At 54.4% G+C, this 22,440-nt stretch overlaps 2 protein-coding genes across 6 annotated transcripts; one reads left to right on the top strand and one right to left on the bottom strand.

The window, feature by feature from the left end:
- Nucleotides 1–305: 305 nt before the first annotated feature.
- ZNF500 (zinc finger protein 500) lies at nucleotides 306–10,090 on the top strand. 5 transcript variants are annotated; one of them, XM_029222345.1, is made up of 8 exons: nucleotides 306–525; nucleotides 1,194–1,691; nucleotides 3,299–3,482; nucleotides 3,685–3,752; nucleotides 3,831–3,935; nucleotides 4,743–4,854; nucleotides 6,741–6,857; nucleotides 7,867–10,090. In XM_029222345.1, exons 2-8 carry the CDS (start codon nucleotides 1,290–1,292, stop codon nucleotides 8,490–8,492), a joined length of 1,614 nt encoding a protein of 537 aa, XP_029078178.1. In that variant the 5' UTR covers nucleotides 306–525; nucleotides 1,194–1,289; the 3' UTR covers nucleotides 8,493–10,090. The 5 variants fall into 5 exon arrangements, with proteins under 5 accessions (XP_029078178.1, XP_029078180.1, XP_029078179.1 ...); XM_029222347.1 differs by lacking the exon at nucleotides 3,831–3,935 and having other exon boundaries at nucleotides 4,746–4,854; XM_029222346.1 differs by lacking the exon at nucleotides 3,831–3,935.
- A 1,467-nt stretch (nucleotides 10,091–11,557) lies between these two features.
- CUNH16orf71 (chromosome unknown C16orf71 homolog) lies at nucleotides 11,558–20,632 on the bottom strand. The gene is made up of 8 exons (XM_029221587.1): nucleotides 20,323–20,632; nucleotides 19,718–19,846; nucleotides 16,823–17,329; nucleotides 15,129–15,246; nucleotides 13,582–13,723; nucleotides 13,197–13,325; nucleotides 12,655–12,744; nucleotides 11,558–11,841 (listed from the first exon to the last, which is right to left on the bottom strand). Exons 1-8 carry the CDS (start codon nucleotides 20,428–20,430, stop codon nucleotides 11,559–11,561), a joined length of 1,506 nt encoding a protein of 501 aa, XP_029077420.1. The 5' UTR covers nucleotides 20,431–20,632; the 3' UTR covers nucleotide 11,558.
- Nucleotides 20,633–22,440: the final 1,808 nt, after the last annotated feature.

Here is a 22,440-nt window from a genome sequence, read left to right as displayed (position 1 = left end):
GAGAAGCAGGGAGAATGGCCCAGAAACTGCGGAGCCTCGCGCATGCGCACTGAAGTTGGAGGAACAACCTTCCGCAACGCCTCCCAGGACCCATCTACCGGAGGCCGCGGCTCAGCCAGAGGATGACTACGTTACCCACAGTGCATCTCGCGGACTCGCTACGTATCTCGTTTCTATGCCTGACAGTCGGTTCAACCAGTGGTAAGAGGACCCACAGTGTGAGTAGTTACCCACAATGGCTCACGTGGACCCGCCCACCCAGGCCCATTCTGGCTCTCCACAGCCGGCCAAAGGTGCGAGGACTACATTACCCACAATGCTTCCCGTGGGACGCCCACGCGGCCTCGTCCTCCAGCTCGACGCCGGCTCAGCCAGTGGTCGTCGCCGACTGTCCTGGGTCTGCGTGCTAAGGGTTTTGGTCCTCGCTTCTGGCCCGCCGAGCCTTCCACGCCCGCTCTCCCGCTCCCGTCCCAACCCGCTGCTCCGGGCCTGCCCCGAGCCCCCGCACGGGTCTCAGCGCTGCCGGTAAGTGCGGGCGCGGGCGCAGGGTCCCAGCTCGAGCTTCTGTCCGCGGCCCTCGCCCACCGGAGCCTAGTTTGTGCCCGGCCTCGGTCACCGCTCTCCCTCCAGCTGAGCGGACGAGACGGGAAAGCAGCCCAGCCGGGGAATCCTGACCCTCCCAAGACCCTGGAGTTGGAGAGGCCTTGGTGACCATCCATTCGGTGGGGCCCGCGGATGGGCTTCAGGCTCCCGAAGCCCGAAATCAGGGGTCAGATTGGGACAGAATCTGCGTCCTCCTGGGCAGAGGGGTCTCTGGTTCTCATCACATTTCCAAACGGACCTCATCCAAAAATGGCCAACTGTAATATTGAAAACTCAGCGTTTGTAGAACTCTGACCGCGTTCCAGGCACTGTGCTAAAATAAACTATTTTCAAACGTCCCGTTTAGTCCTCTCAGCAACCTGAGTGTAGGTGGTGTCACCGTTTTTTCTTTCACATGAGGAACTGAGGCCCAGAGATTAAGTACTTCTGGGAATTAGAGGTTAGTAGCAAAGACAGTTTGATTTACTTTAACCGTTTCTTTCTGCCAGTGAGGGCAAGTTGGCCTTGGGGCCAGGGCAGGGGCTTATGGGTTGCAGACGCTTATCCAGCCCCAGTGCTGCACCCTACATGACTTTATTGTCTCTCCACAGAGCCCTGAAAACATCTTCCCCAGTGTCTGGCCAGAGGTATAGGGAGAGACAGGTGTGAGCTCCAGGCCGGAGAAGGAACAAGGCTCACCAGGAGCAATGGCGACCTCTCCCGGCTTCCAGCACCCGCCACCCCTGGAGCAGGATGAGATCCTGATCGTGAAGGTGGAAGAGGACTGCTGCTGGGAAGAGGAGCCCTCCCTGGAGATTGAAGACCCTAGCCCTGAGACCTTCCGCCAGCTCTTCCGTCTTTTCTGCTACCAGGAGGTGGCCGGACCTCGGGAGGCCCTGAGCCGCCTCTGGGAGCTCTGCTGCCGCTGGCTGCGCCCTGAGCTGCGCACCAAGGAGCAGATCCTGGAGCTGCTGGTGCTGGAGCAGTTCCTGACGGTGCTTCCAGGGGAGATCCAGGCCCGGGTGCGGGAGCAGCAGCCAGAGAGCGGTGAGGAGGCCGTAGTCCTCGTGGAAGGGCTGCAGCGGGAGCCCAGGAGACAAAGGCAGCGGGTGAGGTGGGGGGCATTTTAGCCCTGAGGTGAGAAAACGGGGCCCTGCTGCTGAGGTCTGTGTTTGTAGATTTCCTTGGGCTCTGGAGCCGTGGCCAGCCTTGGTCATTGGGAGTACCTGGTGCTGGCCAGACACTGAATTGAAGAAGGCAACTGCAGAGTGTTTCTCAACGTAGGCCAACGTGTGTCCACCCCTTGATTAACCACTATAGCCCCACCAGCCCTTTCTAAGCTATGTGGATTGGTTTGTTAACACCATCCCAACGTAGGCCAGACACAGGTTTTAATGGGAGAGAGGCTGGAGACCTTCAAAGGCAGGGCCTTGGGAGTTGAAGAGATCCCCAAAGAAGGAGGAACACTGGGAAGAAAGACCAGGTGCTGGTGGGTGCCCTGGTTAGAGCCCCCAGGTGTTTCTCAATCTCTCTGGGGCTGCGCCATTCAATACAGTAGCTATTAGCCATGTGTGTTTGTTTTAATTAAAATTAAATAAAATTTCAAATGTAGTTCTTAAGTCACACTGACCACATTCCAAAGGCTCAGTCATCACACATGGCCAGTGGCTACTCCCTGGACAAGGACAGTGCAGATAAGGGACACTTCCATCATTCTACAGAGAGTGCCACTCTAGACCAACTCAATTCCTTCTAACCAGATCTGGGGAGTGCGAAGCCTCTTACAGATTTCTCCTGCTTGGGTCAGATTAATTCCTCCTGATTAGATATTTGGCAAATTCTGCAGGTCACCTTTCTCCCTGTGGCAGTGTCATTGGCCACACAGTGCTGTTCTTTTGCATCCGGCACGATAGACCCCCCCCAACTCCCCCCGCCCCCCAAAAATCCCAAAAACCCAAAAAACTTGACCATAAGGTGAGTTGAGTGCATTAAGCACATCCTGCCTTCGTGGTGGCCAACAAGAACCCAGGAGCCCTTCTCAGCCCTGCCAGCCTTGGCGTTTGGGGTTCCCGTCATGGCTTTGCTCTGTCACTGGGCACCCTGTAACCTCCAGGGACTGTCTCCTCTCAGAGGTGTGGAATTTTGAGCCTGAGACAGGGTCCCTGGTGCTGGTTTCAGTTCCCTGGAGATGTATCTTGTCCCTAGTACTGTTACAGATGTCAGTAAACTCTGAGACTAAGTTTATCTGATTCACCTTCACTGGAATTAGGAAATAGATAATTCTAGAGGGTCTGTAGATGATTTCAAAAAATGTAGCAAGTGCAGTAACTCAGGCTTCCGAAATGAGACCTGATTTGGGGCCCTTCTGGCCCAGGTTTTTCAGGAGCACTAAGGAAGGAAGGGTGAAAGTGTGACGGTGACAGCAACACAGTGTGATGGGGAGAGACCACAGAGTCTCAAGAGTGGAGCAGGCCTCCCTTTCCCCAGGTTGGGAGCCTGACCTCTTCCTGGGTCACGTGCCTTTTCCCTGGGGTCTGGCTGGAGGGAGGTGCTTGGAGGGTCGCAGAGGCCATCAGACACAACGAGGTGGCCCGGTGGTAAGACAGAGCCTGGGAACAGGGTGGCCAGGGTGCCCGAGACAAGGAGGGATGGGGAACCCTGTGGGTTTCCTCCCGACCTTCTGGGAGCTAGTGGGCAGATCTCCATCTGTATGCAGGATCCGGAGGTAGTCCCTGATGACGCACTGGCCCACGGGACAGGGGAGTGGTTCTTAAAATGCCAGGTGGAGGCCCAGCCAGGAGACCTGTCTCTGGAGGAAGGGGCTCAGCACTCCAGCCAGCAGCCCCCAGCCCAGCTGAGCCACAGACCAAAAAGAGGCCCCCAGCTCTGGCCAAAGACGGGTGAGTGGCTGTCCCTCTTGAGGAAAGAGATGCCCTGCACTGGGGAAGGGAAGGGAAAGGAAAGGAGTGTGGCAGGGGTCAGGCCTGTTTGCCTGTGGGGTGGGCAGGCTCCCGGCCGGGTGAGTGTTGATGGGGAGCAGCTGGACCTGTCCAGCCTTCGCTGCCATGTGCACGGGTGGGTGACTCTCTGCTCTTTCCCCAGGCCCAGCGGCCTCCCAGTGTCAGGAGACGGCGGCACTGGCCACATCCTTCCTTTCAGCCTGGTCCCAGGTGAGTGGCATTCTTGATCTGCAGCATCCCCGTGTGTCCCATGCCCTTGTTACAGGGACACTTCTCTTGCGTGGTCAGGTCTGGGGGTTTCCAAGGCGGATCTTCACCTCCTGGGAAGTCCTACCTGTTCTCAGATGCCACCTGAGTATTAGGTGTGTCCTGGAGGATCCTGGAGTCTCAATGGTGAGTTAGGGCAGTCACTTCAAAGCCAGCTGTATGTTAAAATCTTCTGGCATCTGGGTAAAAATAGATTTTCCCCCAGCCCTGGCCTGGAAGCAGAGTCTCCTTTGCTTGTTTGTTTCAATTGCAGCTTTATTAAGATATAATGCATTTACCATACAATTCTCCCATTTAAAGTATACAGTGTTTAATATATTTACAGAGTTGTGCAGTCATCACCATAATCAAATCAATTTTAGAACGTTTTCATCACCTCCCCAAAATACCCCACACCCATTAGCAGTCACTCCCCCCTCCCCCTCCCTCAGCCCCCTGGCAGTCACCAGTCTTTCTGTCTCTCTGGATTTGCCTCTTCTGGATATTGTTTTCTTGGGTGTTAATCGTGCTCCCAGGTCAGTCTGGTGCTAGATTTGGGAACCACTGGCCTAGAGGCATCCTGAAGTCTCCAGGTCACCCCATTTGGGTCCTGGGGCTGGCTTGAGCTGAGGCAGGGCATGCTAACTCTTGTCCTCAAGGAACGTGGGCCCCAGTGGCTGAGATCTCAGATCCAGCTGTTCCACACAGCACATCTGTCCACACAGTCTCTGGCCCTGCAGCAGTTGGGGCAGAGCTTGGTGGTGACGGTGTCCTCCCAAAGAGCAGGATCCAGCTGTGTCTGAGCCAAGCTTGGAAGGAAGGAGTGGATAACAACATATGGAAAGGGAAAGGTTGGGGAGGGGAGGAAGTAGGGGAGGTAAGCAGGACCTGCCTTCATCCCACAAGTGGAGGGGACGGGTGAGCCCACCAGGCTCTGAGTGAGCTGTGTTCCAGCAGGTGCCGGTGACCTTGGAGGACGTGGCCGTGTACCTGTCCCAGGAGGAGTGGGGTTGCTTGGACCTGGCTCAGCAGGACCACAGCTGCAACATGCTGAAGGAGGATGAGGGTATGTGCAGGGAGACCCTGGCCGTTGTCTGTCAGACACCGGGTTGTGTCTCTGACGTGGGTGAGTGTCAGGGAGGGTGGCTGCTTCCCTCAGGCTGGCTGTGGTATGTGCTGGCCTCCAGGACCTGAGGCCCAGGCCACCTCCCTGCTCAGCACCTTCCCTGGCTCCCCCCGCCTACAGGAGCCACTCCAGCAGGTCTCAAACTTTAGTGGCCAGAAGAATCACCGGGCAACATATTAAAAATAGGAACTTGTGGGCCTTGTGCCCAAGGGTTGCTTTAGTGTGCTGGGGGCATTCCCTGGTGAGTCCTAGTGCTGGGCAGCCCTGCACTGCCAAGGTTGCTAGTGTCCCATCAGTGGCCCATCTGCAGCGGGGGCAGTGTGGCTGCTTGCCCACGTCCCAGGCAGATGCCCAGAGCTGTCCTGAGTTCCTTCTTTCGCTCCTTTACCCACACGGTTGTCCAGTGTCAGTGCAGCCTTTGTGCCGTCCTTGGCCCCCATGGACAGAGCTGCTCTTGGCAGGGCCCTGCCTGTCTACGGCCTCTCCTCACCACCCCACACTGGCCCTTCTCAGCTCATCCTGCCACTTTTGACACGTGTTCACTCCCTGAAATGTTTTTTAAAGGAGTTGAGATCCTGCTTTGTATCAGTTGGGGTTCTCCAGAGGAAAAGAACCCTTAGGATATGTGTGTGTAGAGAGATATTTATTTTAAGGAATTGGCTTTCACGATTGTGGGGGCTAGCAAGTCTGAAATCCATACAGCAAGCCAGTTGGCTGGAAACCAGGCAGGATTTCTAGGCTGCCTTCTTGAGGCAGAATTACTTCTTCAGGAAGCCTCAAGTTTTCTCTTAAGGCCTTCAACTGATTTGGTGGGGTCCACCCCCCAGTGTGGAGGGTAATCTCTCCTTACAGTCACCTGATTGCAGATGTTAATTACATCTACAAAATAACCTCCACAGCAACATCTAGACTGGTATTTAGGGAATTAATTCCCTGGTGGTCCCATGGTTAGGACTGTATGCTTTCACTGCTGAGGGTGTGGGTTCAATCACTGGTCAGGGATCTAAGATCCCACAAGCCGTGCAGCATGGTCAAAAAATAAAGGTAAAAAATTGATTGAGGGCGTCCCTGGTGGTGCAGTGGTTAAGAATCTGCCTGCCAATGCAGGAGACACAGGTTTGAGCCCTGGCCTGGGAAGATCCCACATGCCGTGGAGCAATTAAGCCCGTGTGCCACAACTACTGAGCCTGCACTCTAGAGCCCGTGCTCTGCAACGAGAAGTCACCGCAGTGAGAAGCCCACGCACCACAACAAAGAGTAGCCCCCGCTCTCCGCAACTAGAGAAAGCCCGCTCACAGCGACGAAGACCCAGTGCAGCCAAAAAAAAAAAAAGACTGGTATTTAACCAAACAACAACACTGTAGCCTGGCCAGGTTGGCACAGAAAATTAATGATCACATACTTTCTTTTACATCTTCATTTATTCCAAACTAAGTGTCTGTAGAACAAATGAAGATGAAACCTTTCTATTGCCACGAATACTGGCTTGCTGTGTGCACTGTTGCTGTCCCACTGCTCTGTGCTCTGTCCTGCTGTGTGTTGTAACTCTTGGCTACTTCATCTCTGCTGTGATGAAATTCTGACTCCTCAGGGCATCTGGTTTCCCTCCCAGAGCTGGGGAGAGCCTTGGGCCCTGTTTTTCCTCACTTCCTCTCTCTGTGAGGAAGCAGTCTGCACAGAAGTAGAGCGCCTCCCACCTCTGTTGAGGCATGGAGTTTTTCCCGCAGGTTCTCCTGATGCCCCTTTGCTCTCACGAGGAGGAGGTTGTTGCAGTCTTGTGTTCTGTCCCGGCCACACTCACATCCTCTCTTCTCTTTCCCCATCAGCAGGACTCCCCGCTCCTGGGCCCTGTCTGACTGCCCAGGATGGGCCAGGGCAAGGCCTGCGGGACCCAGCTTGTGCGGCCTCGGGGCTGAGGGAAGTCTCTGGCAGTGCTGGCTCAGGTAAGGGGGTCTGGGAGGAGACGGATGTCCCAGATGAGATTCTCCCTTCTCCTGGGCTTAGACCTCGGTGACTGTGTTTGTGGAGTTCAAGCTCAAGGGCTTAGAGCAAGGGTTGGTAGATTTTTTCTGAAAAGGGCCAGGTAGTAAATAGTTCAGGTTTTATGGGCTGTATGGTCTCCCTGGTGATGCCTCAGCTCTGCTCTCCTGGCACAAAAGCAGCCACAGACAGTATGAAAAGACATGGGCGTGGCCATGAAACTTCATTTACAAAGGCAGGTTCACCAGCCCTGAAGGAAAGGCAAGGGGAGACAGGTGGCTTTAAGAAAGGTTTGGGGCTCGAGCAGCAAGAGAGTCCTACCACCTTGAGCTGGGACATGGCACTGCACGCAGACACCATAGGGAAGCTGGTCCTGAGGGCCACACGAGGGGCTGGGCACGGGGTCCTCAGGACGCCCTGAGTGTCACCAGCCAGCGGCACTCTCTCTTGGGCCTACACCTGGGGTGGAATTGCTCAGTCACGTGGTCACTGTGTGACCGTTGGAGGAACTGCCAGAATCAGTTCCTTTGTAGAAACTCTTAGCGAAGGCCAGGGAGGTGGTTCCATCCTGTCTCAGTTGTACAGATGAGGTGGATGTGATCTCGAGCCCATGCTTGGCTTCCTGGACAAGCCAGTGTGGAGCTAGGAGGGGGCTGCATGGGGGTGTGGGGTGGACAGCATCTCGGCAGGGACAGTTCCCAGCACTGCGAGGGCCTGTCCTTCCCCCATCAGGTCAGTGGGCCTCAGCATCCTCATGTGTAAATGGGACTGTCACAGTACCACCTCACAGCCTTGTGGGTCTGGCCACGGTTCTAGTTCCCAGAATCAGGCTCTGAATGAGGCATCCTGCGGAGGGTGTGGAAGGGGAATTTGAAGGCACTTCTCTGCGTCAAGGGCCGCCCCACCCTGCCTCCCCTTCTCCCTCTCCCCCTCCCCGTGGAGCCCTCAGTGACTGTGCTTTCTCTGTCTCAGAGCTTGGGAGGCAGTTTGAGGACGGAGAGTATGCCAGGGCAGACGCATCGGTGAGAACGTGGTGGGGCCAAGCGCTCCCGGGTCTGGGTCAGGGGCCCGGCCCGACCAGACCCCAGCGGCCTCCAGACAGAGAGCGGCCCCTTGGGGTCCGGAAGCCGCACACGTGCCCCGAGTGCGGCAAGACCTTTAGTAAGACGTCCCACTTGACCAAGCACCAGCGCACGCACACTGGGGAGCGACCCTACCAGTGCCAGGTATGCGGGAAGCGCTTCGGCGACCGCTCCAACTGCAGCACGCACCAGCGGGTGCACACAGGCGAGAAGCCCTACGCCTGCGCCCAGTGTGGGAAGCGCTTCAGCCAGAGCTCCAGCCTGGTCATCCACCGCAGGACACACACCGGGGAGCGGCCCTACGCCTGCACCGAGTGCGGGAAGCGCTTCAACAACAGCTCGCACTTCAGCGCGCACCGCAGGACGCACACAGGTGAGAAGCCCCACACCTGCCCGGCCTGTGGCAGGGGCTTCCGCCGGGGTACCGACCTCCGCAAGCACCAGCGCACACATGGCGGGGAGCAGCCGCTTCACAGACCCCAGAGGCTCCAGGACGCCCCAGGGGCCCGAGCCTGATGATTCGGGAAGCTGCCAGAGTCGCTTCTGTCCCGGAGCCAGGAACTCTGGTCTTCAGGCATCTTCAGACTCCGTTTGCTCCCGTAGGCCCCAGCACGAGGACACGTGGTGGGATATTTGGGGGGCCCAGGCTGAGGGAAGAAGCTGGGCCCTGCGGGTGTATTAGGGTCTGGGGCAGCCACACAGAGGACCACAGCTGGGCCACTTACAGCAGCAGGAATTCTCTCACAGTTCAGAAGGCCAGAGTCTAAAATCAAGGTGTCTGCAGGGCTGCCTCCTTCCTGCAGCTCTGATGGAGGATCTGTCCCAGGGCGCTCCTGGCTCCTGGTGCTGCCAGCTGTCCTTGGCGCACCTGGGCTTGTGGCCACATCACTGCCTCCGCCTCCCCACAGCCTCTTCTGTGTGTGTCTCCATGTGTTGTCTCCTCTTGTAAGGACACAGTCATTGGATTTAACTGATTACATCTGCAGAGACCTTGTTTCCAAGTAAGGTCACCTTTTGAGATTCTGGATATGAATTTGGGGGGACACTTTTCTGCCCACTTTGGGGGAAGCCTCAATGGCTATGGTCTCTTGCAGCTTTACGTACCCCAGCCGTATCTGGGCTTGGTCTCCTGCCTTTCCCCCGAACCTTGCTGCACTTTCAAAATGTAGCCTGTTGCAGGGGGGTGGGGGGTGGTTTCCAGTATCACAGTGGTTGTGGGTCACCTTCGCAGAGCCACAGCTGTTCTGTAGGATGGATGGCTTGTGCGGGAACGCTTCCCCGAGATCCCATCTTTCAGCCCTCCCCCAGCCCATCAGGAAGTCCCCAGGGTAGAGTGCCAGGGTTGCCTTTGTTCCGGCCCAAGTGGCCGTGTCCCAGGATGCAGGCCGGCCTTGGTTACCCCACTTTGAATTTCTGAGGTGGATGTGCCTCTCTGATCTGCTCACATCCATGGTGTCATAGTGGCTGAGGGGAGCAGTAGAGGCCTTGTTTCCTTTAGTCATTAGTAAAGTTGTGGGGCAGCTCTGAAACCACTGGGTTCCGGAATGTTCCATTCAATTGCTAGACATATTTTTACCTTTCCACACAACCCAGGTTCCGGGGTGTGTGACCTGCTCTTTGTTCCCTTAATAAATGACGTCAGTCCGTCTGGCCCCTGTGCTCTGTCCTGTGTACTCTCTGGAGAATGGGGCCGCCCAGTTTAGGGATGGTTTTTAACCTTGGGACATGTACTGTCCAGCCAGGCCAGTGTCACCAACCACCTGCCTGCCCCTTACAGGCTCACTTCTCACATCCAGGCTGGTGCTGGAGGTGGCTGCCTTCTGTCACCTGCAAGCTGGGCCCATCCAATGCCTGTTCCCTGACATTCTCTCACAGTCCTGTAACAGGTCTTCATGATTCTCCTGCTCTAGATGGAAACTGAGACCCGAGAGCTTGAAGCACCTTGTCCAGGTGGCAGGACCAGCTTTCAACCCAGGTCCGAGCTCCCACCGCCTCATCCTCCTGGCTTTCCTTGATAGACAGTAATTCGCAGAGTTGAACTTGGAACTAAGTTTATTTTCTGTCACTGTTGGGGAAACATTCTGAGTGAACTTACTGCCATTAAAAGGGGTAGAGAGTGGGGGAAATGGAATTTTAAAAATAGCCTTTGTTCTTGAGGGCTAGTGGCTGCAGTGGAGGCTGTGTGCCATGTTCAGACTGCCTGCCCAGCGGCTGAGTCCTGACCATGCTAGAGTGGAGGGTGGGGGGCCTGCGGTGGGGGAGAGGATCCGGGGGCCCCAGGTGATGGTAGTCTGGCCACAGTCCCTGCCGGAGAGAGGCTTCCCCTGGGCCTCCCGTGACTGCCTCACATCTGGCCTGTAATGCAAATGTCCGTTGTGGGGAATGGGGACTGCTGGTAAGGCCCCTGTGGCCAGATCAAGTAGAGTCTGTGGCCCCGATCCTGGCTGCACGTGGCTGGCTGAGGCTGGGCAGGGCCTGTCTTACCTGGTGCGGGGCTGGATGGGAAGAGGCCCTTGCCCATCCTCAGGGCATAGCAGCCGGCGGTGACCCCAGCTAAATGCTGGAACATGTGCCCAAATGCCAAGGACCCTGCTGGGCTGCCTGATCCCATGGCCTGGGGAGCCTGAGGTGATTGCTGTGTTCTTCCCACTGGCAGACAAAGCAGAGGGGCGCTGAGACTCTGAGACCTTGGAAACAAGTTGGAGAGAGAACAGAGGTGCTGCAGATCAGGGCTTCAGCCTGTTGGGAGCAGCTGGGCTGAGAACAACAGTTATGGAAGGACTCTGAAAATCGGGGCCGGGGTTGGGAGGTCGGGGGGATACTTCTAGGAAAGTAGACGGCAGAGCCGCCTGCGGCCCACAGCTCTTGCTGGTTGTCCACGGAGACAGTTTCAGGTGTTAGAACATTCACATTCTATCTGTATTTAAAAGTCCATCCACCTTTACTTTGGAAGCACCCTAAAACATATACGTACATGCCTTTGTGTCTTGGTTGAAGAAAAAAAAAAGGAAATTTCAATCTGCCCGTCTATCAAAAAGTTCATTTGGTCCGTGTGTGTGTGGTGGTTTGTGAATTTAGGAACACAAAAGAGCAAACATCCAGGACTCAGAAAATGAAGCTAAATTTTTCAAGACCTTTTCAATCCTGAAATTCTCCAAAGGAGTTTTAAGTTTTGGAGTTAAAAAGAAATAATAATAATATATGCACATTAAAGAGAAAAAAACGCAGAAATGGAAAAAGGTGAAAAAGCCTCGTGGTCCCACTATCAGAACAAAACCGTTGTCTTCACACTGTTTCCTTCTGGTCCATTTTCAGAGGATTTGGGGCCATTTGATTTGTCATGCTATGCCTACAAGTTTGCACTGGCATCTTTGCTCTCAGTGCATGAAGATGTTCTGACTGAATTCTAGCAGAGGGCTGGCAGCAGATCCTCAGTTGGAGGGTCCCTGTGCTGCAAAGGCACATTCTGATGGAGACGGGAGAGCGAAGGGACCACCAGGGCCTCGGGTGTCGATGGAAAGTCAGATTATCCATTTATTCACCTCAGATTATTCACCTTTTCAGATCCGTTACTGGAGGCATCTACAATTGGCCCAGAGGAGGCACCAGGGCCTCCCTGGCTGTCCCTGGCCCAAGAGGGTCCCCCAGGGCCCTGGGACTTCCTCCTGGGGGTCTGGCTTGGGCACTCTGTCTCTCAGCCCAGAGTGTTACATGTTGCTTCCCCCCGGGGCTGGATCCAGCCGTATCTCCAGGGGCCTGAGCCTTCTGGCTTCTGGGACCCTTGCCAGCTGGCAGCTTGGGCTGAGCCGATGCCTTCCGAAATGCCCGGAGCTGTTGGAGGAGCTGACTCTTCCCCGTGCAGTCCCTGTGACACAAGAGAAGCAGCCTCCATCAGCACCCAGTGGAGCCAACCTCCCAATACTTTGCCACCGAAACAGGACACAGAGGAAATCCAGAGTGCTTCCGGGGCGTGTGCCTGGTTCTCAAGACACTAAAAAGTCAGGATTGCGGCCTTCCAGCCTTCGCCGTGTCAGCATGTTAAAGGCTTCTGGGAGGAAACCTGTGTGACACTTCTCAACCCAAGTTTGTTTTCCCTCTTTAATCCTATAATGCCTAGCTACACGCCACATTGGGGAAAAGCTGCGTTAGACTCTGACGTTCCCAAAGGATAGGATCTTCAGGGTCTGTAATTCTAAAAACGATGGAGACTGCCAGAGCATATAATGCAAATTCACCCCACAACCACGGGGTGGCCTCCACATGTCAGAGACATGAACCTTCCCTGAATTTGACATTTCACTTAATTGACTCAAGCCTTTCATTTCTGGCTGACAGCCATCACTTTATTCCATCCCTTCACTTTCTCTTCACTTTTATTGCCATCACTAGTAGGGAGCAAATCAAGTCGGGGGGGGGGGCAATTTTTCAGAAAGAAAACGTAATCCCTTCTCAAGACCGAGCTAAGCATCCTTGGGGATGTCTGGAGAACAGGCCAGGCCAGACATTGCTGGGTTACCCTGCCCGCCTCCCAGACCCGCCCCCCAGACCCGCTCACACCCTCCTGTGCTAGCCCTGTGGGTGCCAGACAGCTGAAAGCACCGATGTTAACATGCGGGCGGGGGCTTGCTGCTGAGGCCAAGGTGAGCATCTCAGGCGGTGGGAGCCCCCTTGTGGTTACCGTAGCCTGGCTGGGCCCTGCTGGTCTCGCCGAGCTGCTGTCTCCTCTTCCCCCTCCTCGCTGTCAGAGGAGCTGGAGCTGGAGCTGCAGCTGCGGGGAGAGGAAATGTGGGTTCCTCTGGACATAACCAGCCCACTCCAGCCAGGCATGGTTCCCACCAGGGACTTGGAGCACCCGGGTCTCCCTGGTGACCCAGGGCAGGAGGATGGGCAGGCTGGCCAAAGCCCAGCCAGCCAAAACCAAAGGGCCACTGCAAGTGGTGGAGGGACGCAGCCAGGGCCAGGTACCCCAGCCTAGGCTAAGTCTGCTTAGGACTCCGCCAGGAAAAGATAACCCTTGGCCCCAGCTTCCTCCCAACCTGCGGGGAGAGCCTGCTGCTGGGACCCAGTGGGACTGTGGGCCAGGCTCAGTTCTTGGCCAAAAGCACTTCTCAAGTGAGCAGTGCCCCCAGGACCTGCCTGTCCAAGTCCCCCTTCCTCCTGAGGCCAACATGGCAACCTGAAGGAGCAGGTTTGCGGCAGGGCTCTCACTGCTCCCTGTACCTTTCCGAGGGCCCATGGTCTGATGGCTTTGTCGGCCGCAGGTCAATGAAGACGGTAGGAGGCCCTGCTGGGCTCCTTAGCCACGTGTCCATGGCCAGCGACTGGAAGCCCAGCTCCCTGGAAGCACATCTGGGGTGAGAGGAGCCGGGCGGCTGAGTCACTTCCCGGTGACCACTGTGTGCTCTGCCACTTATGTCCTGGGCAAGGCAACCTCTCTGAGCCTCAGTTTCCCTGTTTGTAAAATGGGGGTAATGGTAGCACCTACCTGATCATATTCTTGAGATAAAAGAGAAATACACATCAAGTGCCCCACCCATAAATCAAGGCCCAATAAATGCTGAGAGAAGCCAATTCTAGAGAGGACAGGGGCCATGCGTGGTCCCACCTGCTTCCGGCCTCCTGTGGCTTGATGTCCTGGGGCATGTCAGAAGGCACCCTCCAGGCAGAGGAAAAGGCTCTGGACTGCATGGCACATAGGAGGGTGAGTTGTTCCATGAGCCTGTCCTGGGTGCTCGGCTTGGCATGGTCTGTGGGGAGGGGGGAGGCAGCTTAGTGGGGATGCAGCCCCCTTTGACTCACAGCAGCCTGAGCCTCAGGACCCCTCGTGTGGACATGCCTGCGCTTGTGCTCGGAGAAGTGCTGGGGGCCAGCGGAGGCCCAGCCCACCCTCTGCCGCTCACAGCTTTTGTGTCGCACCCTTCAGCTCAGCAGGGTGAGGGGCGCTGTCTTCTTCAGCAGGGAGCTGTGTGTGAGCCCGGGAAGCAGGGGTGACGTCCTGTTAACAGTGTAGTCCACGTTCTCACTCCGGTCCCACTTGTCAGAGGGAACCATCAATAACAGTTCTGCGTATTTGCTTTTTTTTTTTTAAGAAGCAATGGGATCATCCTCTATAGATTTTTTTTTTTACTGAATATATTTTACATTTTTCTGTGTTGAGAGAAATGAATAGATAGATAGATAGATGATAGATAGATAGATTCCATTTGTTGAGCTGCAGAGAATTCTCTGGTTGACTGATTAGCTAGACTCCTACTGAATGTTGAATGTGGTTTGCTTCCAGTTTTTCACAAGTATGAACAATGTTGCAATGAACATCTGTGAGGGTGTGTTTAGGACAGCCTTTAGAAGTGGAATCAATAGCTTAATCAAAGGCTTATGTGCCTTTAAATGGAGAACAGATTCTGCCACATTGCCCGCCAAAAGGGGGCACCAACTACAGCCCCCCAGCCCTGCCCCAACTTGTAGGAGTGTGAGTTTCTCCATATCCTGCTCTAAGGGGTTAAATTCCAAACAAAACCCTTTTTAAAATAGCACCAGGGGCTCTTGGCCACAAAGGAGCCTTTGCTCTGGAACCGGAGGCCGGAACCCCCGCAGCACCTTTGCCTCAGACCTGCCTCCACTCACCTTTGTGGGCCAGAGTGGCCGGGAGGGGACAGGGAACTTTTTTACAAAACTGCCCAGAGTGAGGCCACAAGTGCAATGAAGGAATCATCCCTGGCTTCGTTTGGTAAACGTGGAGGCAGTGGAAACAGGATTCTGTTTAGGAGCGGGCTGAAGGGGTACCAAATGCAGGATTACTTTGCTCCCAGAAAGAAAGAGACGCAGGCCTGAGGAGGTGAGGGGGAAGAAAAGGCAGGAACCCTGTCTGAAGGGCTTCCTCTCGTATCCCCAAGGCCTGGTCCACCCCAGGAACATAGCAGGCAGTCACATATGTAATGGATGAATGAATGAGTGTCAGTGAGTGAATGGATGGGTGGATAAAGTCTTGCATCCTGGGTGTGCAGGACGGCGAGGGCTGAGCAGCAGAGAGGCGCAGCAGATGTGGCGAGCTGCTGGGCTGACTGTGCCCAGCCCATTGCCCTATTTTATTGGGAGGCCCTGGAAGGAGCCACTTGTGGGTATGCACTGGGGCCCCGGCGTTCAAGGTCAGACCTTGGCCCTGGAGGCGGTCTGCTGCCCACCACGCGGCTCCAGAAGCGCCATCTCCCAGTTCCTCTTCTCGCTCGGTCAGACTCTGAAGGACTTGATCCAAATCCCACTCTTCAAGTTGCTGAAATAAGTAAAGTGGTGATTATGAGGCTGCTGTGGGGTCCCAGGGACAGGAGTGCCAGATTTCACAGCTGCCATGACCCACACAGGCAGTTCTGGGATGTCTTGGGCAGAAACCAGGGCTGAGATGAGGCAGCTCGCTCACCCACCCCATGTGGGTTGCAGAATGAACTTCCTCCGTGAAGGCTGGTGAGGCCGCCTACCTTCCTACGCAATAGTTTTATTTCTGGCACAAAGACGTTGTCTGACTTGGAGGAAACTCAGTGTCGTATTAAAACTTTTTAGGTTCATGCAGGTTTAGAATGTTGGGAGGTTAAAACGTTTTGCTCTTTTAAGAAACAGATTGTTCCAGGCAGGTGCTAGGACTGGAGGGCTTGGAAGAGGGGTGTGGAGGCGGTGGTGTGATGAGGGGGGAGGACGTTAATCAGGAATTATTATGTCTTGTGTATGGCCTTGCAGCTCCTTGTAGCCCCATAGGGGAATGAAGATAAAGGGGTTCAAGGAAAGAATGGAATTGATAGGATAGAATTGGTGAAAGTGACCTCCATGTACACCTTGATGCCAGTTTTCTCTAAGTTGTTAAGAAAATTTGTCAAATAAGGCAAAAAAGAGTTTTGTGATGTTTTAGTGTCATGCGGGAGCATCTTCTAAGGAGCCCATCTTTCTAGGGGAGGGCTGGTGTGCACAGTTGACCAGGGCTCACCTGTTTGACAACTTCGTAAAACTGAGAAGTGTGACGGTTTTCTTTTCCGTCCATTGGAGCAGCTAACCCCAAAGGTACCAGTTCTGTTGCCCTGTAAGTGCTGACCTATTGTACTTAATGTAGCAATTTAATCTCTGCGTTCCTTCCCCCCTCCCCACCCCACCATGTACAAAATCCCAGTTTCTCATAATCTCTTTGAACCGGCTTTGTCATCCTGCTGGTTCCCTTGTTAATGAGCTAAATACAGGGGCTCACCATTTGTATGAGAACAAGGGCTTGATGTGAGATTACACTTTGTCAAGTCTGTTACCTATCTCATATATCTTCATGATCATGCTTGGGTTTAGTATTCTTTTTTCTTTGTTTAAAGAAGGCTGGGGTCTCCTTGCTCTTCCTTGTTCACTTTAACTCTGAGGATGGTCTGTCAGATAGGTAGGACTGCCTGCCTGATGATGGGCCTGGTGCCATGGGCCTAAGGTTGTTGCTATAGACTGAATCTCTTTGTCCCTCCAAATTCATGTGTTGAAATCCTAACCCCCAATGTGATGGTATTTGGAGGTGATTAGGTCATGAAGGTGGAACTCTCATGAATGGGATTAGTGCCCTTAAAAAGGAGACCCCAGAGCGCTCCCTCACCCCTTACAAATGAACCAGGAAGCATGCTCTCACCAGACACCAAATGTGATGGAGCCTTGACCTTGGACTTCCAGCCTCCAGACTGTGAAAAATGAATTTCTGTTGTTTAAGACCCCCAGTCTATGGGATTTTTGTTACTGTGGCCCAAAGAGACTAACACAGGCATAGTGGGCCAGCCCTCGAGTTGGCCTGGGGAGGACCATCGCCCCGGGGAAGGCTGGGCTAGGGGGATGCCTACCTGGAGGGAGAGCAAGGGCGGTCCCCGCTGGGGCCCCTGTGGCAGTGTTTCCGCAGCATCACAGGGCATCTCCTTCACTCCACTCAGGTCTTGGCAGGCTGGGTCCTGGGCATCCCAGGTGACTTTGTGAAGTATGTCTTTCTCGATCATCTTCCTTCTCTCCCTCCGGAGGGCTCTGCGGTTTGCAGAGTCTGAGCCCTCCTGGGCCCATGAGGCAGTGCCTGGGGGCTCTGTCTGCAGGCCTGCTTCCTGAGGGGAGAGAGTGGCCTCTCCCTGTGGCCCCTGGCAAGGACTCTGTGATGTACTGGTGTTGAAGGCTGTGTCCCCATCGTCATCCTGCCACGTGGGGGTCTCCACAGGCATCCTGAGAAGAGAGCTGCTCTCATCACAGCTCTGCAAAGGCCTGCCAGGGGCCCTTCCTTGCAAAGAGACTGACTCCTGGGCCTGGGGCCCAGCGTTCCACTCTCCCCAGGGTTCCCCGGCGGATTCCACAGGCACTACAGCTGGCTACAGGGGAAACAAGCGTCCTCGGTTAGCAGCCTCAAAACATACCTCGGGGAGTTTTTGTGTGCGGTAAGATGTGTATAGAACATAAAATCTGCCATGTGAACCATTTTTTTGTTTGTTTGTTTGTTTGTTTTGCGGTACGCGGGCCTCTCACTGTCGTGGCCTCTCCCGTTGCGGACCACAGGCCCCGGACGCGCAGGCTCAGCGGCCATGGCTCACGCTCCGCGGCATGTGGGATCCTCCCGGACTGGGGCACGAACCCGTGTCCCCTGCATCGGTAGGCGGACTCTCAACCACTGCGCCACCACGGAAGCCCCATGTGAACCATTTTTAAATGTACAGTTCAGTGGCATTGAGTATATTCATCATGTGGTGCAGCCATCACCACTGTCTATTTACAAAGCTTTTTCATCACCCTGAACAGAAACTTTGTACCTCCCCTCCCCCAGCGCCTGGTAAATGCTCATCTACTTCTTGTCTCTATGGGTTTACCTGTTCAAGATATTTCATAGGTGTGGAATCACACAATATTTGTCTCTTGTGTCCTTCCATTTAGCTTAGTGTTTCCAAGGTTCACCCATGTTGCGGCATGTGTTAGAACTGCATTCCTTTTCATGGATGAATAATATTCTGTTGTATGGATGGTCCTCATTGTGTTTAACCATTCTGTCTGTTGATGGATACTCAGGTTGTTCCCCCCTTTTGGCCATTGTGAACAGGCACACAGCAGTTAGAGGTGGACAAGATGAGACCCAGGCCCTTTGTCTCCAGAGTGAGCCCACGGCCTCAACCCCTGTGAGTTGGTACAGACTTTCCCATCCCAGGTTAAAAAATAATTGTCCAGAAGAGTTGCCGAGGTAATTGTAGAAATGAAGAAAACACAAAATAAAGTGACATGGACATGGTTCCAATTGAACTAATCAGGGGACTTGGCAGCCCTGGCAATTCTCCTGTTTGAGGTTATTTCAGATATATTTCTAGGCATGGCTGAGGGTGTGGGTGGTTTCTGTCATGGTGCTGGGAGGGGACACGCCCTGGCTCCGTAAGATGACCCTGTGTCAGTGCTTGCACTCAGAACTGCAGAGTCTTGGCATGTACCCACTCCGTCCAGATACCAAACTCCAGCATAGCTTCTGGCAGCGTAAGCCTGTGCCCCTAGGATTACCCCAGCGCCCCATTAAAATGCCTGCCTGAGAAAGCTCCATGCTGCCAGGAGAATTTATTATTTGTTCTAGCCAACACCTGATGATAGGCCCCTGACCTCCCTTTCTTAGAGCACTTACTAAAAAAGTCTTATAATTGTGAATATGTGTCTCTTACAACCCAGAAGCATCTGTCACTGACCTGAGAGCCGTTCCCTTGAAATATACTCATCAGGAAGGACAGGGCCTCTGCCTCCCTTCTCTGTGGGAGGATAGGCTCCTGCCTCCCACACCCGCCAGGCAGCAGACACACCTGGCCTAATTGCAGCTTCACTGACCGGCTCTTCGTGACTTTTCACTTTTCTGACTCCACTAAGCCCTCCTCACCCCCTCCCTCAGTCTTCCTTTGAAACACCCGTCACCTCTGCACAAATCAGACGGAGCTCAGCTCTTCCCCCTGCTGTCAGTAGTTACCGAATAAAATCTCCTTCCACTGCTTTAACTAAGCATCAAGCCATTAACTTTAGATTTAAGAGTTCTTGGTCTTACCTGGGACCCTGGGAAATGGGGAGACAAGAGGATGGAAAATTCCCTCTGACATTTGGCAATGACCGCAACTACAATACTTAATTCTGAGCGTTCTGTGGCACTTGCTAATTGTTTTCTGTATTCATCTTACCTTCCCAGCGAGGGGCACCTCTTACCTCTGAATCCCCACTGTTGCCCTTATTCAATCAACAAATGTTTAGGGAGGGCAGGATTTTGTGAGAAGCCAGATAGTGCTGAAGCCAGCTGGGTTAAAGGAGGCATTTATGACAACAAATTGTGACAATGGTCAGAGAGCTCAGGTGGAAATAGGACAGCTGGGAGGTGTGTGTGTGCGTGTGTGTGTGCGTGCGTGCGTGTGTGTGTGTGTGTGTGTGTGTGTGTAGTGAGGGGTCAAAGGGAAGAGCAGGAAGCAAAATCAGATAGAAAATCTCATCCCCACCCCCAGCTCTAAGTGTTCTGGGCTCCTGGGAGCATGATGTGCACAAGGCCATTAGATATTTGGTGTCTGAACTCCTTGGGTTATACCTGGAGAAAGGCTTGGGTGTGCAGAGATGCTATACCAGGGGCTTTAACCTCTTTAGACCCACATTGCTGTTAGAGTCCAGCGAGGGCCATGGACACCCAGACCCACACCCACACCCTATTGTGCTTAAAGGGTCCTGGCTTCATGGATCCCTGGATCCTGCATTCCACAGACCTCAGGAGGAGACCCAGAGGAAGTGACCCAGGCCCCGTCAGGGTCTTCGGCCAGTTCTTCTGATAAGTCTGGAATCAGGGCGGTTTGATTTCGCTGGAAGATGAACAGCTCCTCTTCCTCGCAGTTTGACTGTGGACAAATGAGAGTTCTCTGGATTATATGGCAGCAGGCAGGGCCAGGTGCACCTCAGCTTCCACCCACCCTCCCTTCCCCGCTGCTCTCCAGCTGTCTGGGCAGACCAGTTCTCTTCCGAAGGGACTCGCCATGGCTGGTTCCTGCCGCTGACTTAGAAATGGGCTTGGCAGCACCACCTGGTGAAGGTGAGATCCAGGGCTCCCAGTTCTGCACGTACCTGCCACCCCTAAGACTTTGCGTACAGCAGCTGCTCACTTAGTGCCTGGCACTAAATGAACAGAGCAGTGAGGTGACAGCTGAAAGAGCAGAGTCTGGGCCTCCCCGTACCCTGCAACAGGGAACCTTGGTGCTTCACTTAAATGACATTGAGCTGATAAGCTCCAAAGCGGTCCTTGGTCGGCATGATGTTTGTCACGGGAAGAAAGGGCATTGGGGGCCTAGGAAGATGTAGGAAGAAGGTGCTTGCTTACCGAGGAGGAATCTGAGTCCAGAGATGGGAGCTGCTCCTTGACGGCCTCAAGGATGGCGTCCCAGGGATTGGGCAGTAAGGGCCCCACATCTTTGTCATGGGATGCCATGGGATGCTTCTCAGTGTGCCATCATCCAAGGAACCTTGCTGAGGACATGGAGTGAGGTGAGAGGGTCCAGGAGCAAAGGGTCAAGAGCTCAGGGGGCTGCCTTTTCAAAGCATATACCATCCCTTGCCTTGGGGGATGAAAACAGATTGGGAGGCCACCCACCCCTTCTTCCTTCTAGTCTGGAGGTTCCTGTTACTGAGGGCCAGGCACTGTGCCCTGCATTGTGTGTGTGTGTGTGTGTGCAAGTGTGTATGTGTGTGTAGTGCAGTATGGAGCCTGCAGATGTATGTACATAGTGATATTTTATGATAATATATAGATATATGTATTGATATATAATGATATATGTACTTGATGTGTAGGTATATGGATGATATACAGAATGATACATGTATATGACATACAGATATTTGTAAACTATGTATATCCCATACAACAGACACTATTATTATCTACATTTTATAGGCTGAGATTATATCATTAGTAAAGACAAAGACAGAATTTGTATCAAAGTCAGAGGGGATTTCAAGCCCCACTACTCTTTACTGCCCCCTTACAAAGGAACAGACTAGAGACATTTTGGAGTCCCGCGGACACATTTTTTGGAGTTGACACTCAAATTAACCCCTTATACCCAGGCACTTAGGCAACACGTCCCAGAGTCTAACAGAAGGCCCGGTCCCTCAGGGGTCAAGGGGGCTTAGAAATGTGGGGTGATGGTACTTCAGAGCCAGTGTCTGGAGAGGACTTGCAGCCTGAGAGCCCTCTGTAACCATAAAATGGGAAAAGAACACTCCTGCCCAGCCCTGGTTCCCATCAGGAAAGCAGCAGGTGAGTGGGGGCTTCTTACTTCTGTGCTCACAGGAGTGGGGCAGGAGCTTGGTGCACCTGACCTGGGAACAGCAGAGTGGGGACATATCTGGTATATACGTCACGGAATGTTCTCCGGCTGCAGGTTAGGTCAGAGGGCAACAGAATCACCCAGGTGAAGGGGACTACCAGAGACTCTAAGTCCTCCAGGAGGACAAGGCAATAGGGGAGGGAAAGGCATTACAGGCTGCGGGAAGAGCACGTAAGAGCTCAGAGGAGTGAAAAGTGCCCAACATGTGTGGGAAGAAGTTTTCAGTTGCTGGAATATACGGTGCAAACGGACAAGATCGTGAAGGGTCCTGAACGCCAAGTTGAGGAGCTTGGCTCACCCAGCAGACGAGGTTTACGCTAAACGCTGCACGAAACAGCAGCTCCCTCCGAATCCTGACTGCCTCCACGTCCGTTTCTTGGCTGCAGCCCGTTAGCCCCGCCCAAAGCTCCGACGCCCCACCCCTTCCTGCCGCCGGTCAGCCGGTTGTTATGACAACTAGACGCCAAAGTCCTCCTGGGTCAGGCTTTTAAATTCTAAAGGTCGGAAACAGGAAACCCATCGTGCGTCCTCCCACCGATCCCCAACTCGTTTCCCCAGCCCCCACCCCGTCCAACTCCCAACATTTATCTCCGCAGCTGCGGCAAGCCCGAGGCCGTTCACCTCGGCCTCAGCCTCCCCGCCTGGCGTGGTCCAGACAGGGATATAAACAGGCTCCAGCGCGTCCCTCCGGTCGTGTTCTCCCCTTTGGGCCGCGGCGTAATTACTGAGGCTGTCGCTGCCTTCGGAATCCCCGCTCAGCAGAGTATTATACTACGGCACTGCCAACTCCTTCCCACCCCCCGCTCTTCTTTCGGGGCTTGGAGCGTCCTGTCTCTCCTGAAACTCGATTGGTTTCCCTGGCCAGCGGAGGGGCGCGGTAGGGCGAAATCCCCCTGCTCATTGGATGCCGCCGACGTCACACAGCGAGCTGGGCGGGCTGACCGGAAGGTCCAGGTGCGGGACGGACGAATTCCACAGCGCCCGGGGGACCCGCGAGCGTCCCGGCGTGCTCCGCGCCTCTCGCAACCACTTCCGGGGCGGGAGCGGGGCCGCTGGGTCCGCGCGCTGTGGTGGAGGCCGGCGCGGAGGCATCCCCGACGGGCGCGGCC

Source organism: Monodon monoceros, unplaced genomic scaffold, assembly GCF_005190385.1.
Source record: "Monodon monoceros isolate NGI ecotype Baffin Bay Population unplaced genomic scaffold, NGI_Narwhal_1 Super_Scaffold_13, whole genome shotgun sequence".
In the NCBI taxonomy this organism is placed as follows: Eukaryota; Metazoa; Chordata; class Mammalia; order Artiodactyla; family Monodontidae; genus Monodon; species Monodon monoceros.
The sequence above is the reverse complement of the archived record's forward strand: the minus strand, read 5'-3'. Positions and strand labels throughout refer to the sequence as shown.

Bases quoted from the DNA above. Each gene is read 5' to 3' on its own strand.
- ZNF500 (XM_029222343.1), top strand. From the start codon at position 1,290: ATGGCGACCTCTCCCGGCTTCCAGCACCCGCCACCCCTGGAGCAGGAT. The intron at 1,692-3,298 runs GTGAGGTGGGGG...ATCTGTATGCAG, and splicing joins CCAGGAGACAAAGGCAGCGG to GATCCGGAGGTAGTCCCTGA. The intron at 3,483-3,684 runs GTGAGTGGCTGT...CTCTTTCCCCAG, and splicing joins CCAGCTCTGGCCAAAGACGG to GCCCAGCGGCCTCCCAGTGT.
- CUNH16orf71 (XM_029221587.1), bottom strand. From the start codon at position 20,430: ATGGCATCCCATGACAAAGATGTGGGGCCCTTACTGCCCAATCCCTGG. The intron at 17,330-19,717 runs GTCTGTGGAATG...TTTCCCCTGTAG, and splicing joins CCTCTGGGTCTCCTCCTGAG to CCAGCTGTAGTGCCTGTGGA. The intron at 13,326-13,581 runs GTGGGACCACGC...CTCTCACCCCAG, and splicing joins CCACAGGAGGCCGGAAGCAG to ATGTGCTTCCAGGGAGCTGG.